General features: G+C 31.4%; 1 protein-coding gene across 1 annotated transcript in view; it reads left to right on the forward strand.

The window, feature by feature from the left end:
- The window catches only part of LOC125076218 (glutamate receptor 1-like), a 168363-nt gene that overhangs the window by 117936 nt on the left and 28180 nt on the right, over positions 1 to 22247 (forward strand). The window contains exon 5 of the mRNA XM_047688279.1: positions 2656 to 2782. Coding sequence (XP_047544235.1) covers positions 2656 to 2782 — 127 coding nt within the window. The remainder of the gene's footprint in view (positions 1 to 2655; positions 2783 to 22247) is intronic.

The raw sequence follows: 22247 nt of genomic DNA on the forward strand, positions 1-22247 counted from the left end.
CATTATTGTAATATCGATAATGATTTCAAACGAATTGTATTTTTATTCAAGTAAAAACATAATGAATGTTCAAAACTTTGATATAAAACTTGTGAATCTTTAAACTGACTAGATAAGATCGACCTCGTGTGATGATCTCAGTCTAAAGCCGTTCTCAGCGTGCGATATATTTTAGTTTACAATATGTACGCAGGTGCACTTTTTATTCCCTTATTCACAAACGTAACACCCGGCATTACATGCTATCCGAGACACGGGAATGCAAACACTGTCAATAGCCAGTCCGGGCTGAAGCCTTATAAGTGGCCACTAAATTAACATGGTCGATAAGTTTATGTGCACAAGAATATGTATATATATTTAGTCCTCCTTCGCTTAGCTATTTGTTAATTACATGAACTATTTAAGCTTGTTACTCTATTTGACCCTTGTGGCCACTATCATGGCATTTTGTGCAGCTTTGTGTAATTTCGGTTGACCGCGCTCAAACCTAACTATTGGCAATGAATTGACCACTAGTCAATATACGCGTCAGACTGAATTACGAAGTCGTAGAGCAGAAATTTGTAAGGAACTAATTGGGAATCTCGACCGTAAGATGTTGTAAACGACTGAAAGTCGTATATTTATGTACTCGTATGTGAATCATTTACGTGTTCTGATGTTTCACGATTGAGTAACTTCAGTTTTGAGTTTGAGATAGCTTGATAGTTGCCATTAATACCGATCATTAATAACTTTTATTTTATTTTCCATATCACAGTTAAATAATTTTCATTTCAGATTTATAAATGTAATCCTTCACACTACAATCCAATCACAAGAATGTGTTAAAACTTAAACGACACGCCTTTATTGTAGGAGTTTAAAAAGACGAATAAGAAGATTTTTTTTCCTAATTTTCTGGCGTCTAATGGAAGAAGCGCCTTATTAATCATATAGTACTGTGCATACATTGTGAAATATTAAAGTGTAACTATATTTTTTTATAATCATTTATTGCTTTTACTGACTGGAATTAGTTATTTGTGCTTAGTACATAAATAAAAATCGACACTATTCGTATTTGATCAAATTGGTCCAAACAACGTCTGGGCAAAATACAACAGAAAATATTCATGTATTAAATCCATTAAGTTTACGTTATTTTACACATTACAAATATTTATATCGGGTTTCAAATTGATCCAACAACGTATGGGCGAAATACAACAGAATATATTCACGTATTAAATCTATTAAGTTTACGTTATTTACACATTATGAATATTTATATCGGATTTAGATAAAAGATATGTAATCGATATTTTTGGAACGAAGTTCTTCTACCCGGCTTTCACTAGAGTGAACTGGTAAAAATCGTCACGTATGAAAAAAGCGTTACGCCTCCTCGAAGCTACCTTTCCGGGTCTTCCTCTTCCTCTCCGATATTCCTTTCTATTGTATAAAATCTTATAGGATATTATTAAAACTTATTTTTTGTGATTTAATTTCCACGGGATTGTCCTTTTTTTCTCAAACGTTGTGTGTGTTTTTTTATCGTGTCTGTTATTTGATACAAAATTGATAGCGAAAGCAACTTCCTTCCGAACAGGTGTTCAACGACGGTATCGTACAGTATGGTATGATGGTAAGTGGTCACTTGTCTATTGGCACTGTTAGAAATATCATCCACTACATGGAGTATGTACCACTAAAATGTTACGTCTCTTGGCACTTGGATCTGAACACATTGTCTGGTGGTATAACAATGATGTATGGTACCTCTCCTGTCTGGCCGGCACAAACCCCTACCATAATGTAAGATTTACTCTGGCATACGAAGGTTTCTACGCAGTATTGAATTTTACAGACGAATGGAGACCTAAACGATCAATAAGGTTGAGTTTTTTCATTAGAACCCAAAAATTTGGCTTATGCGACGGTTCTATCCACTAAGCTATTTCAGTCAATACGAATTCTTTGACAACATCAACTGTTTATAAAATGAATATGGGAACACTTTGAAAATATATTGTGTTATATAAATAATGCGAAAAATCTAGATTGGCTTTAATATAAATCTCTCGTTACCAAAGGACATAAAAACTAATGTCGTATTCATAGTTTATGCTATATATACGTTATTAGGGCAGCTTTTTATGTAATATTATATATTATACGAAATGCGAAAATTGTAGGCTAACGCTGAATCGATTTTGATGTTTTTTTTTATGGATTTTGTTCACGAAGATTGACAGAAATATAAAAAAAAATCTCTAAACTTTGTAAATTGTGAGGTCTCTGATACTAGGTTCAAAAGCTAAAAAAAAAGAATGCAGTTTGGAAATAGATAGGAGTTACAATTTCTTACTTTAGAAACCATGTAAGGCCGTTTTTATTGCGCCTGAACTTTTTCAGGTCAGATCCTCTTCTCTACTGAAGGAACTTGCTTTTACGCACGACGTCGTACATAGTTTTGCTGTATAAAATGTCTTAGTCATTCGCAAATTGAAAATTGACGCTGTGGTAGATTGTTTCTTAATTATTTTTATGAACACTAGTGGAGTTCCACTTAAAGTTAATAGTAAACACAAAAAATATTTTTTCAATATATACTATGAATGGCTGAAGCTGAACAATAGTTATCTTTATTAATATTATAATAAATTTCAGGTGATCCCCCCATCTGGACTTATCGACTACGCTATTAGTCTCCGACCTGAATATCACAAGGCAATCATCGATACCGTGACCCACTACGGCTGGAAGAGTATCATTTACGTCTACGATTCTCATGATGGTGAGTTTTATTTTATGTTTCAACTACATTACGTATTTAGCTCATAAAGTGTCTTTATATACAAGCATTAATGCCTCAATAGGAATCGAACTTGATGATTATCATATATATCATTCAAGTACATCTGTATGGTAAAGTGATATTTATTTTCTAGCGAGAATAAACCGCAAATACGTCGCTTTGCGTTCAAGGTCTGCATTCATATTAACATTTCGATTGCAGTAATATATTTGTATTTTTTTTTCGTATAAACATAAATTTATTTTCTAGAAATTGTGATATTTTCGCTAATAATATAATACAAGGAACAAACATAAATTCGTTACTCTTGTTATACACTATATACAGTCATTCTTTTATAGGAAAATACTACGTGCGTTACATAAAAAAAAAATCTATTTGAAGGTTTTAAAAACGTCCTGTGACCGTGTGATAAAGGTTCATATAGCATTAACGACTTTATAGATGACAGTAAGCCTTAGAAATAAAATGATCGCATAATTTCAAAAAATTAATAAAATTTATCACTGTAAAAAAATATTCATACAAAAAAAATCCGCTTAGTTGCTTTCACTTTTTGATGTCTTTTAGGGTCCCAAGATTCATGTTACTATCAAATTTTACTATTAAATTGTATATTTTTTGGTCTAATTTACATTATAGTATCAAAACTGAAAATTACTGAATATATTCCCAATAGTAATAGCCGCTCCATGTATTTTCAGTCCTCATGGGTCGTAGCGTAATTTTATATAGTCTTGTATATTCTATAATAATCATAATCAAACATAATCAACAGCCTTATATAATAGTATAGACTTTTATACTATAGCCCCACTTAATCACCAAAACGCATCATCTTTGTTATTCGTCCATCTTTCATTCATTTAAAAAAAAAAAAAACTATTTATAACTTAGAAGATAATTTTCTCTGATGATATTGCTCCATCAGCGTTAACTTTATTATTAATGTCGGTATTCAAGTGTCATAATTATCGCATCGAAATTACGTCCCAAGTCTTTTGGCTGTATCATTTTAATGTTCAGTCAAAAGTTATACTTAATTACACAATTGAACTAGAAGCGGATGAACTATAACTATAAGTGTGGTATATCCCAGTCACTTCTCTGGTTTCCTAACTAACGCTTTCTCTGTCCAAGCTGTCAGATTATGGAATAAACTTCCGGTAGAAATTAGAAAGGCTCCTACTAAGGCATTGTTCAAGCGTCGTTTACAGGATCATCTTATTAAAAAATCTCTTAAGTTTCTCCTTCTTTCTCTCACTACGCTGTGTTTTTAAAATTTCTATTATGTCTCTGTTAATTATAAATGTGTATTCTCATTCATATATATAATATTTTAACTATGTTTTTGTTTCATTATTATTATTATCGTATTTATTGTAAAATTTATTGTTACCGCCTTCATGACTTTCTCTTTGGCCTAAAGGTTTACTGGTAGAGAATGCCTTCAGGCATTAAGTCCGCCTTTTGTTCCAACTTTTGTTGTTGGTCAATAAAGTTTTTTTTTTTAAATAAATATATTGTACTTTGAGTCAAAACCCGCTTGAGTGGCCAACAAGGTTCAGTGCGTAAGTTATATCACTAAAAAAATTCAATTCTAATACTTACAAATGCATGATCTTTTAGTTGCGGTGATAAATTTAGTACGCGTATAAACTGAAACTACAGATACAAAGGTACTTCCCCATTTTTAAATGCTAAATATGATTCGCTGATCAATTTTAACTAGTGAGTCTCCCGCGAAATCTCGCACTTATTCAAAATATTTTATAGGAATTTCAGGAAACTGCAGGTCACAACTACATTTGGCGCCAAAATTATGAAACTTTTTTAATATCAAATAGTACACATTAGTTTAGTTAGAATTGGAGTTTGTCGAAAACAAATTTCTTTAATTTTGTTTACGTTTTTCTATTTTTTTTTCTTATACAGCCGTAGTACCGTTTTATAACAGGCGAGTAACTTTGTCCCGCTCTCTAAAATTAATTCTTCGTTAAATCGTAACAATTTAGTAAATTGCAATCAAGAACCCTCTTTAATTTTCTGCACATCTACGGTTGAGACTATTACTGATTTTTTATATGCAGCCATCGTCCAATAATCACTGAGACAAAAATCGTCTTACGCTATTAATATATAAGATTACAAAAATTAATTTCAGAAACACTGATACAGCTAATTTTTATTTATCAAAATCATTAATCATCATATTTATGAACATAATATACATGATTATAATTACATTGAGGCCTTAATTGTATAAAAATAAAATATTAAAATGTTTACTGTACAAATACACAATAATTACAATACATTTATAATAATATATAGTATTTATTATTATACATGTTTTATTAGGATGAACAGAGTTGTACTTTATCGATATATTGAGTTTAAAAAAGATTATTTTATTCTCACTTTGTCTGCACCAAACTCCTTTCAACAAAGACATTCGGTAAGATATCGCCAAAAGCGATAAGGCGGTCTCCGTCAACCATTTTTTTTTTTCATTCCTATTGTGTTACTCTTGTGTGATCCGTGATTTATATTATGATGTGCAATGAAAATAAATAGCAAATACTACGACACATTACAAGGAAAACAACAATATTTACTTATGAGTTTAGCTACCGGAGTTTAATGACGGAAAATGAAACTTTGAGTCGCATATATACAATCTTTTGAAGATATTGTTCCACCGCGAAGTCCTTAGAATTTATTGATATGAGAACGAGTTTTCTTCTTGAACTGAAATTATTTTATGTAATACTTTTGCAAGATGCTACATAGTGTTCGTGAATGTCATCTGGAGTTAATGTATTAGTGAGCAATAGCAACGCATTGAAAGTGCCTTTTAAGCCATTGGTATCTCAATTTAACTAAATTTCTCGGTCAGTATATTCTATAAAAAATATTGAATTCCATGCATAGCCTTTTTATCATATGACGTCACCACAGCACATAGAATTGGCACCGTAAAAAAATTGTCATTACATCGCCAATACGCCACTGACCTTGGGAACTGTGCATGTAGTTACACTAGCTTACTCACCCTTCAAACCGGAACACAAAATCACTAACTATTGCTGTTTGGCGGAAGAATATCTGATGAGAGGGCTTTTAGTATGTAATAGTTCATTTTTCTGCTGATGCGATTTTCAACATAAGACTTTTTTTTTTAAATTACATACCAATACGATACTTGTTACCATGCAACAATATATACATGTTACAAAAAAACATGCAAATAATCATTTTGTAATTTTACTGTACATAAAATAAGTATAAGTCAGATTAATAAAAACTTTTTCGAATCGATTTCCTTTATTCAATCAATGAATTTCCGTCAGGATAAAAATATATCACATGGAAAATTTATAAACAAATTATGTAAAAATAAAATCGAATTAAACAAAACAATAATTCACACTAACGATTAAAACTACATTTTATTATTTTGATTAAAAAAAAATTGCATTTAAAATTGTTTATTTGGAGTAATATTTTCGAAGAATGAATTATTATTATTTTGTATGAATAAAATTTTATAGCGTATATTAATCAAAAAGTGATTTCAATTCGATGCTCGTCGCCACTGATTGATAAGTTTCACTAGTGGTCGCGTAAATAAAAACATTTGTTGTGCGCATAGTGACTAATTCAGTGCAATTTTTATGAAAACATGCACACATATATGCGAAGAAAACGATGCAATGAAAATGGTATCAATAAAAGCATCAATAATAGTATTAAACAAAACACTATCACTTCAATTAATTACGTAATATATTCTTTAAAATATGAAAACCCTCCACTGATCTTTTAAGCTATTTTTATTCCTCATTCGATCTAAAATTATGTAAAACTAGTTGTCGTCCATGGCAACGCTCGCGTTTCAGCGCTTGGTCAGTTGTTCAATATACAAAAGTAATTCATATTCTTCTTTGGAGTAAAAACTTATTTATACCAGTGGTTTGACCGAGAAAAAGTAACGGACAGACAGACAGAGATTCGAATTTATATTATTAGTATAGATGCACGAGTAATATTATATTACATTATTATTTATACGTGCATAAATATTCTAAACAATATTTGAATTATAATTTATGTACAATTTGATTTACAAAATAGATTTTGTTTATTTACTAAAATATTATTGTAATACCACGTAATGTTCACAACTGGAGATAGGATATTTTATATGCATCATTTTGGATGAGTTATTCATAAAGAAATTGAAATTAAAATAACTTGTCATGATTAAAATAACTTTGAACGGCGGCTAATTAGAGGCTAAAAAATCTATTAAAATTTAAATGAATTAATACGTATCTTAAATTTCACGTTTACGTCGTTTCATACAAATGGTAACATTTCTCACAAACTACTTGATCTGAGTCAAAAGTGATAAGACAGTACATCGCATGCTGAGCTAATCCAAATGTATTAACAAAACATTTTCCCATTTTTTACATTACATTAACAGCTTGTAAATTTCCCACTGCTGGGCCTCTTCTTCCTTTGAGGAGTAGGTTTGGAGCATATTCCACCACGCTGCTCCAATGCGGCTTGGTGGAATACACATGTGGCAGAAGTTTGTTGAAATTAGACACATGCAGGTTTCCTCATGAAGTTATCCTTCACCGCCGATCACGAGATGAATAATTATAAACACAAATTAACCACATGAAAATTCAGTGGTGCTTGCCTGGGTTTGAACCCGAAATCATCGGTGAAGATGTGCGCGTTCTAACCGAACGCGCACATCTTCACTGGGCCGACTCGGATATATTTTACCGCTTTAAATAAAATAAGTTATATCATATAAAAAAACGGTTCATTGACCTTTTATCGTCTAAAATCAAATACATTAATGATTTTCCAATAAAGCGTCGTTGAGTTCAAAACGCAATCACTCTGAACGAGTGACCGCATTGTTACAGCTGCTCGTATATTTTCGTTACTAATAAATCGACATTGATAAATGATAAAAATATTTTTAAAATAATAAATTTAAAATATTTAATATAATTTTAATTCCCTTTCCGAACCTTTATGCTAAATACTATTATTTGTAACCTTATTTTCGTATAGTAATTTAAAAGAACGTATACGTAACGTAACGTTTGGACAGAAGACAAACACGCTGAATGCGTATTTTGTGTAAACTCCAAGTTTTATAGGAAATTTGTATGAATTGCCTATATTTATATATAATTGTATTCATTTTACAACATAATTAAAAAATAATAATTCCTCTTTTGTCATTTGTTGAGTCACACATACACAGACACTATGAACTAGCTCCTTAAACTGCCAAATTCAGTCGCTCATAATACAACTTTACACCTTACCTTATTTGACAGTGTTTATTTCATTACAAATTTAAGATAGTGAATGTTTAAATTAGCGAGTCTTTATAGTAGTGGTGAAAAGAAAATAAATAACATTTACCATTATAATCATTATAATTTTATTATTAATAGGTTCATTATTTTATTGTAATTAATAATTTGCATGCAGTTCATCACACGTGTGCAAAAGTACACGTAACTTGTTACCTAAGAACTCCGTCATTTATGAAACGATTTGGAACTTTCTTTTTTTTGTTTACGAGGGTATTTTGACAGACTTTCTGTTTGTTAAAATTTAAATTTGACAAAATTTATCTCTCTCGTGACTAGGCTGTGTGGAAAAAAATGGTAATTGCATTAGTTGTAATTGAATGACATTCTTCCATATTTGCTAACAAACTCCCAGGAAAATAGGGTGTTAGAATAAGCTAAAAATCCGATTTCTTTGCGGCCTTTGTGCGACAATTGGACTGTAACGGGCTACTCTTGAGACTACTTATACTGTTTGGATATTCCATTTAATGAGCACTCTGGACGTCAAACAACCAAACCATCAGATTGGATAAATATCTGAAACATGTTTGGTTTCCACAAATTAGACTAAATAAGAATAAAAAATACCTACATCTTTGAGCAAACATTAAAATGCTTTCCGAGTTCTTTCAAAACTACATAACTAATTCGATATGAAAGGATTTGAACTTTCTTTGCAAATAAGAGGTCGACTGTTTCTCAAAAACAGTCTTTATTTAAATTATAAGATAAAAATAGTCTAGCTATGATTTGGTCGACTTGCTATAAAATGAATAAACTTAATATGCGAGACGAAAGAAACATACACAAATACGTATCCTCCAAGTATCTGTACATACATGCACATTGTACAAGCCCATACACTCACACAAATATACATAGACAGACATCACGCTGCCACTGGATAATTTTCAACATAAAAATCAAATAATATTTTACTGACCCGACCTGGGCTTACACCTAAGATTTGCGGAGCGCCAGAGTTATAAGCTAGTCACTAGATCAGCGTCAGTTACTCTTAAGGCGAGGTCCGTCGTCTGAAATAATTATCAATTAGAGCGCAAATTATAAGTTTATTTTAGTAAGCAAGTATAACTGATTACTAAGACATTTATTTTAATAAACATTGAAAAACTTCAATGAATCATTCTTAATCAATAAGGTAAAATTCTATAAATCAAATGATTTTTTTACAAAATATTGCAATTGTTATCGATCGTGAAAAGTATCTTCAGTCATGTATCCGATTAAAAAAACATCAGGAATTTCAGTTAATATTTTTATGTGTTACAATTTTGACTATTTTTAAAATGAAATTAAACGTAAGGTTAGGTAGACCTTGACTCTTCTGGCATCCATAAGGAGATGCCTACTTGACTGTCAATGTGTCCAGTTGTTGAAGTGTTTTTAAGGGAAGGCCTTTTCCCAATAGTGGATTTTTTTAATGATATATGTGGCAAACGATTCGGAAAATCACCAATTGGAAAGTTATTAGTACCCCTATTGATATGTGTACAGATTGCAGATGCATCACCGGGAGGCCTGTAGGTGCGTTGCCCGCCTTTAAGAAATGTGTACGCTCGTTTCTAGAAGTTTTCCAAGTTAAGCCAATATTTACTGAAAGTTACTTTCCTTAATTCAGTGTGTATATGTTGGTTCCCTGGATGGTTTAGGTAGGACCCGATAGGAGGCGATCGAGAAGTAAATAAAATTCTTATTTCAACCGGGCAAAATGGATTTATTATAATATTTACTAGCTGCTCGTACCATATATGATAACCGTACCAACTTACCTTTCCTAGTAAGAATATTATATTTTCAATCATATTTACCGATAACATGAATATATCAGATATATCACACAAAATATTACTCATCTACTCTTATATACATACACGTTAACAATTTTGTAAATAGTCACATATTATTGACAAATTGTTGCACACGAGATTGCTCTTAACTATAACGTCTCATAGTTGGGTAACGATATCAAGAATTTCATTTTAGTATGACATATTGTACCTACTTACTCGCACGTATTGCCATTATAGAATACTTACACGAATTAGTAGAATTGAGTTGAGACTCTTACCTACACTCAATTACTTCCGTAACTTGTGTAATAAGGTTATTATTACACGCCTGCCAAAAAAAGGAAATAATGGTTTTCAGTTTTAAGAAACACCCATACTTACAGACATACATACTGTGAGTATGTATGTCTGTAAGTATAGTATGTGTATAATTGGCGTATCGTAAGAATCCTTACATCATACCATTGGCCTTTTATAGCCATTTATAGTAAATTAATTGAATATATCAAGGCAGCCCTGTTTTTTAAAGTTTTATAGTAAAAATTTGTTTAGTTTTGAGGTGTTTTTATCAATTCGTTTTCGTGTCTGTCTCTTTGTTTCTTTGGCAACCCCTTGGCAAACGATTTGAAAGTAACTCTCCGAAGAGTTCGAGATTCGAAACTTAACAGATAGCACAGAATTGCATGACAATCCAATATCAGCTCGCTTCATTGATTGTTTTTTGTTTGTCTATCTATTTGTTACAAATTCGACTATCTATTTCGAACTAAATTCGAGGTGACAAATTTGAAATTTTGAACATAAGATAGAAATGGATGACAGCGCATCATCAACTTGCTTCAAAGACCATTTGGTTGTTTGTTCGATACAAATTTGACAGTCAATTTTAAACTAAGTTCCAGAGAGATTTGTAACTTTAAACAACTGTGTTAACTGTCATTTCAATTAGCATGAAATGAGTAATTGCGTTTTTGTCAAAGTCGCTTATGACAGATACTTTATTTTCTTTGCACTTGGATGGACACCCATCTAGTTAGGTATCACCCATTAAGCAGATGTTTTACCGCCAAACAGCAATATTTAGTATTGATGTGTTTCGGTTCGAAAGATGAGTGAGCCAGCGTAGCAGATGTAATGGACGTAACATCTCAAGTCACAAATTTGATTAAACATTGGCTTTGTAAGGAATTTCTTACGGTACCAATGTCAACAGTTACGATTCCCTTGATAATATATTATTTAATATCTTTTTTTTCACTGCATACCTTCGGGTTGCAGCCGAATGGGCCGGCACGCCCGGGGAAGTACCACTCTCTCACCGTGTTTCGTCCGGTATGTGAGAGTCCCGGAGGCCCGATCTCCACCCCCCCCAAAACATATTACTTGTGCAGAATATTTATCCAATATTCTGACATCGATAAAAAAATCTCATGATTAAGCCCAAGAACAAAAAGCGAATAATTACGTAACAACCGCTTACTCCTAATTGTTTTAAAAAAAAATGAGAAAGGAAATACTCTACCTACATATTGTTAATTTACGTGGATATTTTTTAAAGTTTTTCCAATAACGATTACTGAGAAAAAAGGTTTTAATGCAACTACGGCCAAACAAACTTCACGAATAAGACCACTTTGCGTATATTAAGGTATAATATTACGAGTATATTGTGTGTTTTTTCAACAAACTGTTATACATTTTTTTGTTAAAAAAAATAAGAAACGAGATAATGCCAACACCATTCCATGGATACCAATTTTATACACTATATAACTATAGTACTAAAAATCTATTGTTAAAATATATAAAAACAAGATGTTTTTAACAATAATAACAAAGATTCAGGTCTTAAAGGTTCTATGGAATAGTCGATAAGTGCCACTGGATATCCTTTGGGAATCCTAGTGCGACATCCAAGATACATTCAACTTATTATTATACCTTTGCTATTGTTAATAAAAAAGTAAATAAAAAAAGTATTTACTACTTTTTTTTAAATGCCAATTGACAAGACTACTAACGCAATTTATGTACATCATAACTTTATCAACAGATGAAATAATTTATATGATATATAATATTACCATAAGTAGCTGAGCTACACAGTTTCAAATTTAAACTTTTGACGGCGTGACTTTCACATATTTGTAATAAATATTTTAATATCGACTAACGGCGGTAGTTACATCTGGCCAATTATATAAAAACATTTATGACAGTACTAGTTGATGCCCGCGGCTTCGCTCACGTTTTTAGGGGTTGGTCAGGTTTTCTTTAATTCAAGCTAAATAAACTAAATTCCATCAAATTCATTTCAGTGGTTTTTCCACTAAAGACCAACAGACAGATAGACAGACAGAGTTACTTTTGCATTTATAATATTTGTATAGATATTGTGTTTCCCGTGCTTTGTTCTGAAGCATGTCGAAAACAAAACGTGTATGTTTTCGTAGAAACTCTGAGACATTTATGTCTGCCAGCCCGTAATGGAGCAATGTAGTGGATTAAGCTCCGAATCCTTCTCCTAAACAGGGCGGCAGGGGGCCTTTATGGCAGGGGGACATTTACGGGTTGTTACTTTACTTAAGTTAAGACTTTCTATAGACACTCTATAAAAAATATGATTTCATTTTATCATATAAAATTTTAACAATCTAAAAGTCATCGTAAACTTTTGCTTACTTACACAGTTTTTTTTTGCCATCTCTACTCATTGTATTGCTGGTTGAAAACCATTGAAATTTCATTTCTTTAAATCTTATTATTCTTCTCGTGCTTAGTAGTGAAGGTAAAGTAAAGAAACCCGCATAATACGTCAAATCAAATATTCATCAAAGCAACATGATGGGTATCCAACTATCCACCTTAAGTTAGTAAGCAATTTGGAACTTATTTCGGCTTCTATTAAAATGGATAACAGAACTTATTCGAGCAACGGTTTAGATGCTACTTAGTTAAGACTTCTTTGCCAAAAATGCATGCTGGCAGAGTAAACCACAAAAATATTCTCTAAATGATTGAAATTGATACAACTTTTGTCAATTTGCTTTAAAACAAAAGTTCGAATATGCAAATCCAGAAATTACCAACTATTTCGGTGGAAACGTACCATTATGTTCCAGTGTCAAGGATGAGTAATTCAGTGTAATTACACGGACGAAAGGCATAACCCGAATCCGACATTCCATCCGTGGCATTAGTACTGAATTTCTTGTCAATGTGTGACGGACAAAACGGTCTGTCCACTTTAAAACTTCCTTTCAAATTGTAAATTATTGCAATGGGCCTCTTTTCAAAAGTCAAAATTTTAGGAGCTCTTGATTTATCTAATCAAATCGTCTACAATAATTAATTAATTAAATTAAAAAAGTTTATCAACCACTGAATTGTATTGTTCCAAAGTCGGAATTAATTAATACGTTATCCTGATAGCATTTTATATAACTGAATCTTCAGGAAAATCTGATGGCGGTACTACAACTGTTAAATATATGTTTGAATAAATATAACACATAAACTCTATTACAAATCAATAGAAAAAAACAGATAATAAAAGAGATCTAAAATGATAATTCAATAAAACATTAAATGTCATGGAAGGCGAAAAATAATACCATTAATACCAACAACGCATTTGTTTCCATAATAATTATTTTATTGTAAATAGAGAGTCAATACTGAATTTCATGCTCATGCATTTTGTTAGAATCTACATTCCGAACTTGTGTTCTAAAGCCTTCTTATAAAACCTCTTTGAACAACAACTACTTCTACATTGTGTTTTTTTAATTCACGAATATCTATTTCGATTATCACTGATTGACAAAGGATGTTTTCGACACCAAAAAAGTTTATGTTTTGTAAACAACTGAGACGGTTCAAATCAAAGATTGACTAAAGATGTATTTGTTTAACTTTATCCAAAAAAGTACGTCGATACTATACGTTCGAAAATGGCTATTAAAAAATCAATTAAATATATGCCTTGCGTTTCAAATCAGAATAGGTCCAAGACTACCCCATTTTAATTTCATGTTACAAAAAATTTTTAAATCTTATCACATATTCGATAAATCAATCTCTTATTAATATATTAAAAATCTCACATATAATTGTGGCCAATACCGTGACCCATTAAAAACACAATATTTCGGCTTTAGAGTTACCTCATTATAAGCTAGCGGGTACACAGTAAAGTATTACTTGTTAGCGACCGTATCTGAAAATGTATACATGTACGAGTATGTATGTCATGTGCGTATACAACCTTACCTAATCTCAGATATCAGTGCGATTGGATTTCACTGGGATATTGCTCCTATTTTTATATAAAACACACACACACACATAAACACACACACGAGTCATTGGTTATTGTACAAACGTACGATATCGGTTACACAATATCATTGTTTAATGAACATGCTTAATTGATACTCAAACGTTTAAAACGCATCATGTTACACGTGCGTGTAGGTAAATGATTTTCTTGAAATATATGATATTATAATGAGGATTGGTTTATTTGTATCGAGTCTTAGGGCCTTGTAAATATTGTTTAAGGTCTTTGGTTAAACAATAATTCTCTATTTCGAAAATCGTCGTTAACCTCATCACTCTAGCAAAATTTTAAATTAAATCCAAAATAACAAAATATTCTTAATTGATTTTTTTTCTTTTTTTAATTTATTTGTGTTGTCCTTTTTTATACTTTGAATTGTTTAACATAAAAACAAAAACATTATTACGCAATAATAATAATAATATTGTCTGACTGTCCGTCTTCATTTAAACGAAGGTCGATAACTAGATAAAACTATAGAGTACATTTATGCCGGAAAATAGAAAGAGTCCCTGGAGATGGGAAGCTAAAATATATTATTTTTCGCGACCAAGAATCTCGCCTCATGTCGCTGAATATAAATAACATTATATTTATAATGCAATAACTGTTGTTTTAAAATCATCAATTTTAAATTTGATGTTAAGCATCTAAGGGGCGACAAAAGGGTAGGATCGTCTCGTATCACGTTATGCCGAGACGGCCAACGGGAAGACGCTCTCTCATGCGTCACATCCCGTCCGCCGCTCTCTAATCCCTTGTGTGTGGCGCGTATACTATGATATACTTCGTTGCTATATGTTAATATCATAATAACAAATATATACTTATTTTAGTTAGATACTGCGTAATTATTTTAACTATATTTGATTTCTTTTATTATCTTTTTTTAATAACCATACATTTTGATATTTCACGTATACCGTGTACAGTATTCCCTGTTACGGACTCGTCTTTTTTATACTGAATCTCAAACCAAAATATTTTTTACTCGCAATTTTATTCGATCTAAAAGAGATTCAATTTCCCACGAAACGTCGGTAAGCGATTGGTCAATTAATAAAAGCGGTCAAATTTTCTTTTTAAGTTGAAGGGAAGTTTATAAGACGCTGAGCTTGCGTTATCTACGGGAACGGAAATAAAGCTGAGATCAGATTCTCAATCTTAGCAATGACTAGAGCAGCCATTCGGGACTCGAATAAATCCGGATGGATTTGCGGGCAAACCGACAAGGTGTCTTTAAAATTCAAGTAGAAAATACTCCTCTAATAAATACGCGTTTTATATGATTAATGATGGCAATAAATGATTAATCATTATAAATCTAATTAAACGAATTAAGCGAAGATTGCGGATTCAAACCCGAGCAAGAAGTATTGATTACTCAAATACTCATGTCGTTGATTTTTGTTTATAAGTAACCAAATATATTTTCGATGTCTCTCTTAAAAAGATATCGAAATTATCACTTGACTTTATCTATCATCTAGCGTTGAAGATGTAGCAGAGTAGGCTTTAGTCTAGCAGTAGGACTATACAGGCTGTTACTTTTCTTCACTTTTAAGTTTAATTATTTGCATGAGTTAATAATGATGCTACAAGGTTAATCTAGAAATTATTTTATGGATCATATTTTTTGTGGTCACTTTATTTAGAATCTTTATTTATAGGTATGACTGTATGTTATTTGATAATATTTTATGAAAAGTGCAGTAGACCATTTACCCACTGCTTAGTGGCCATATTTTACTGATTACAATCCAGCTCATTTACTCTTCAAACCTTGATAAAAGCAATAAAAAATACTTTACCCACCCTGATGGGCCAACATAAAACCCTCCAATGAAAATCATGTTTGTTTGTAACAAAAAATCATTTAGTACGATATATTATGTCATAATTCTTATCTGCTTTCATTATTAAACTAGTAGGTATTAGGGTAAAAGCCCTTGGCTTTAGTCCCATACCTTTTTTCCAAGATAAATTCCCTATTGAAATAGACCGACCCATAAATGACCTCAAATAAAAAAATCACATCTATTCAGCTCCATAGCTGTGTTCATGACAAACCAACATTAACAATATTAAATAAGTATAAAAAAAGCAAAAATGTAAATTTTCTAACAATAACCATAATATTTATACATGTAACAAGAATACTCATATCTCATGGTACGAGACATGAAAGTACAGTGAGCCACGAAAATAGCTCTTATTGAATAATAACCTCTATTCGCAGAGTAATAAGGATTTTCGGGTGTCTACTGTATCTTCAAAAGTCGTAAATTATTTCTGGTCTGCTGCGTGACTTCAGCGCGAACTAACGATAAAGTTGCGGACAGTCTTTTATACAGCGACGCCAAGTAGGAAATGAAACAATAAATATTTATTTTGCAACAATGGGAGAAAAATTGAAAAGTTTACGTAACTTTACATTTATAGCTAACTGTAAGTATGAAATATTTGAGATCAAATGTTAAACTAGCAACAAATATTGAACAAATTTCCATGAAATTACTGAAAGGATCTCATCCCATTTAAATGTAAAACTAAAACGCAAGTTTCCTAATGAACACCATATATGAATATGATACTGTATTTGTGAGTATTTAGAGTAAAATTTCAATATCTAATTTTAGTGCAAAGTTTTATGTGTAGTTTTAAGTTTAGTTTTTTCTAACGATGATCAGCATCAGATCAGATTAAGGATTAAGGATCAGCTTTTACTGGCTGATAATATATCTTAGAGTATTTTTGATCGATACTCAATTATACTTTGTATATTCTACTCGAGACAGCCATTAAATAACCGACTGCTGGTTAATGGCTTCCTTAAGTCGAGGATAAAGATTCTGGACTAAATCCATTACACCAGTCGCTTATCAGTTTTTCTGACACATGCAGGATTTTGATTCTGTTTTTATACAATACAAATTTTATATTGATTTATGTATAAGATTACTGTATCAAAATTTTGTATAGCCTGAGCATATTGTTGTCATATTTTAAAATAAACATGTTTTTAGACCGGAACCATGTCACATCCAAATAAAAAAAAATAATTAAAATTCATTTTTCAAATATAACATTCTTTTAGATAACATATTTGCGTGATTAAATTTTGAGTTGATTATTTATATTGCATATCTATCTCCTCCCATTTCGCCTGATACATTCTTTTAAGAATATTAAATTGATGATTCTGACATACAGATTTCCTTACAAGCTAAAACAAGTCTAAAGGGCTAAAGAGTCTAAAATACAAAGAATGATTTAAACTATTTACAATATATTAATTGATGAATTGATCATCATTATTATTATTATTTTTTTATATAAAGAATACTAACAATGCCCCAAATTAATTAAGGAATTACTACTATTCCTATTTACCTCTCCTTTTAAGCTTATCACTTGTGTTAGGAGTGGGGACGATAATTATAGCCCAAGGGGTCAGGATCGATCCTGCGACTTTTTACATCACTAGGCGGTCCGTAAACCATTGCGCTATTGACGCTTAAATTTTGAAATATAAAATTGAAATTAGAGATTTGCGGATTTCATAACGATGCGTCCGACGACCTCGAAATGAATTATAAACACAAATATAGCACATGGAAATTCAGTGGTGCTTGCCTAGGTCTGAACACGCAATCATCTGTTAAGGTGCACGCGTTAACCACTCACCCATTTTAGCTCAAAATATGACTAATTGCCTTACATTCGACTTTACGACTAGTCGAAATTTTTATTGTAATATGTCTTGTCGTATATATTATTTTACGACAAAACATATGTAACGGAATAAGACCTGTCTTATGGGTTTATGTATTTATTGTATTCTGAAGAAGACATTGTCACCGCAAGAAGTAAGCTACTTCTTACACCGTCGTTGCACGTTGTAAGCTGAAATTGTCTTCTTATAATAAAATGAAATAAAATTTATAATTTAAATTAGTGGCATTCGGTTTAGCGGTTCGGATTAACTAAGTGTTAATTTACTTTCGAAAGAAGAGGACAAAGCATGGTTTATTAAATCGCAAACCAACATTTCTGGGTAAAATAGTGGGTTTCTACGTAATAAAGTGTATATTTCGGATTGTAGTTTCGAAATAAATATACTAAAAACTTTCGTATTGACAATGTGCTCGTAACAAATGCAAAGAATGTCACGAATTTGCCATTTGAACTTTGCCTTTTCTCGTTAGGTTGACATTCGAAAGTTCATTTGTTATTCTCTAAGAGACATTTATCTGATATTAGTTCAGCGACTGTAGTACGTCTTTTTTCCTAACGCAAAGAAATTAAGTAATTATAAATTTAATTAAAGCTGAGATGTACACGTGGACCTCAAACGACGATTGCGGCTTCAAAGACAAGCTGGCACGTTTAAGACGCCATACTTGAGTATAATATAAAAATATTTTTTAAAATAAAATAAAATTTTAGTATTAAAAATAAATAAGAAAGATGAGTACCCTACGTTTATACAATTATTCGATTTTTGTTTCTAAGTTATCTATCACATGATTTATTTATTGATATCAGCATATTGAATAATATCATACCAAGGGAACTGTCGCTTTATTTTTATAATATATATTTCATAATATTCTTTAACATAATTGTTACGCGTTAATTGCGGCGCGACGCGTTCTTCATCTAATAATTCCTACCTGTGACACACTCCGCAAATATAGGGCACAGAGCGTGTGCATATTTATCGGTAACGACCAATCGAGCAATGTCAATGACCTATAACCTCTTAAAGTATAATAATCTTAATTTGTATTCATTATTTTTTTCAAATTATTTTGAAGATGAATGGATTTACCATAAAGAAATCGGCATCTGTCGGATGAAATTCTGCCACACTTGTATCCAGTAGCCCGTATAAGAGCATGTTTGAATAAGCTTCAACCCTTGTAGCTAAGTAAGATACTAAAAACACACCAGTTATAAAAACTTTAAACATTTTCATTCCCAGAATTAATAGTAACACAATGAGTATAGCGAAAATGTCCAGACACTCGTTAGAAAATACAAACGCATATTTTCGGTCTTTATAATCACAAACTATTGTGAATGAGATTTTCCACAAAATTTCACAGCGATCGTAATCAGCATAAATGGAACTAACGAATATTCAATTTAAAACATTGCCAGAATCGCGGACAGCAACGTAATTACGTACATTGATTCGATATTGTTTTGATTTTTCATCTGTCTTTAAAACATTTAAACGTAATTTTCCTTTCCTAACTGGGTGAATTTCACCCGGGTGTAAGAATAGGTACGATCTAGCCGCCATTACTGAGGAGATGCAAAGTGTACGCGATAAATAGGCAAGGCAGTGAAGTAGCGCTGTTATTGCCTTTTGAGAGCATTGTTGGCCGACGACGCGAGCTTACATTGCCACCACAGTCGACTTCGACCCATCTATTTATATAAATTAAATTCATGATTGTTAAACTAGGCTATGAATTTTATGATATGGAAATTCGAGTTTTAAACAGTTTGCCACTTCTCAATGCAAACACCTAGTTTTGTGAATGTGATTTTTAGAGCGTGTCCAGCACTTTTTGTTGAAAACGCTAGAAATGAACCGAAATTCACAGTGGGGTTTACGTATGGTTTACACTTTGATGATTTTTTTCACTGAATGTGTGTTGTTTTAATTTTTATGTATTTTTTTCCTGTTTTTATAAAATTTTCAGTAGATTTCAAGTTCATCTTACATAAGACCTATAATCGTACAATTTCTAGTGTAATATAGAATAATCGTTATAATTATTTACGTAAATTTTTAATATTCTTTGCGCATAGAACAAAAAAATATTATCAGTTCAACTACAACACTAAATAAAGAGTAAATCAACCAAGATTACTCGTTATATTCTTAATAATAATAAAAACAAACCATTAGAAAATTACGAATTTCATCACGAGGCATGAAACGCCTAATCACCAAACTCGATACAGCCAACAATGGAGTTGATCCCACGTATTGTCGCTACAGAAGGAGAGGGATTTAGTAAGACTCTGAATAAAACAAGCTGGCATCTCGACTGAACCCGAGTAAATGCCGTTGTAATCACATTGCAAGAGCTCGTGCCAAACTAAAGAAAGTTTGGATACCGTGGTATTAAGTTTGTTATTTGCAATTCATTTGGTAACTACCGTGTTCGTTCATAATTCGTTCTTGTAATGATCTTGAACAATTTTATTATTCAAATACGTTACTAATGTAACTCTTCCCTTGACTGCTGCGATAACGATTTTAACATATTTTTTTTATTTGGAAATAAGATTTAAAGTAAAAACTTTAAGTACCATTTTATAAAAGTACTATTTTGGTTCTTCAACTTTTCTGCCTTTCAGACGATATGAAAGGAATAAAATAAACAAAACTGAATTTTATTAGTAGTAAGGTCATGTGCAAGTTCTTCTGGATAGATATAGCAAATTTCAAACGCCGGCCTGCTACTGAGAATATCTGGACAGAAAAGTCATAAAAAGCATAAACTAACGACTAACACATTCGCGAATTGCTCGTTAAATATATTGGTTTTAGCTGTGTGTGTGGAAAGTGAACCAGTGTACCTAAATACAGAAGGGAAAAAGTATCTTAGATCATCTGGTAGGCAGCCTCTATGAGATGGTGATTACATATCAGGTACATCGCTTTACCTTCAGATAGTTGGAGGTTGCGAACTGTTTAAAATTCGAATATCCATTTCGTAAAACTCATACCATAGTCGATAGATATATTTGTTATATAATCTAACTGCATTTACAATTTTACAGTGACATAACAATAATATTCTTTGTTAACTATTGTCTAGTAGAAAGATCTTAGTTGTATACGAAGTTGCACTTGTTCAATGGTAGTCGAAAGATGGCTGCTAAATTAAAAATGTCATATCGCATTGGTGTTTGAAAACCCGCCAATGAACCGAACTTTTCAGCCAGAATTTCTAACGAGACTTCATATTAACGTTTATGAGATCGAAAATGTTCATATATTTTATATTGTTTGGCAAAAATACGAGTAATAATAAAATATATAAATTCCAACCATATTTAAGATTCTAGATATATTTTTTTATTAGATCACTAACATTTTTTTTACAGCTTAAGTACATGTCGCAATTTAAATATTAGTCAATTAATACAAAAACACAAATCAAAGCACCCATTACAATTAAAATAAAAAATAAATTATATGAAAATTACAAAACAACCTTTTTTTTTCAAATTCAAATAAAACTACCATTTTCTTGAAATAGGTTTTTATACGTATATAGTTTCGTAAAGATTTAGACAGATAGTTTATATGAGTAAATATTATATTCATTAATATAACAATAATATAATTAATCGTGAATATTAATTATATAATTTTTAAATTCTATATTTTTTTAACGAATAGTCGATAAAAGCTTTATCAATAATATTACTCTTTTATTAAGATAAATGAAAATCGTTGTTTTAAAATCCACAAATGTTTCTTATATACTTTGATATTTAATTTAGTCTATAACATTTTCCAGCAGTAAAGCAAATCAAACTATACAATCTATTGGTCACGGGTTTGATTTCGCTCGACTACTGTCCAAGCATTTGCGTAAAACGTGATTCGGTTTGTAGCTCTCACTAATGCCCCAGAGAGTACATTGAATCGTACTTTCTAGTTATTATCACAAACAACCAGTTAGAGCTGTGTCTATGGAGTATCCAACGGTACACAAGCAGCTGACTATTGTCATACTCCTGTGAGCTTAGTACTTATTTGTATCAGGGAATAATAAGATTATTGGTATTGTTTAAATATTTAAAGTTACATTGCAAATTTTTCATGTCTTTTAAGCGGCTTATAGTAGTATGAACTGGCA

This window comes from Vanessa atalanta, chromosome Z (assembly GCF_905147765.1).
Source record: "Vanessa atalanta chromosome Z, ilVanAtal1.2, whole genome shotgun sequence".
NCBI lineage: Eukaryota > Metazoa > Arthropoda > Insecta > Lepidoptera > Nymphalidae > Vanessa > Vanessa atalanta.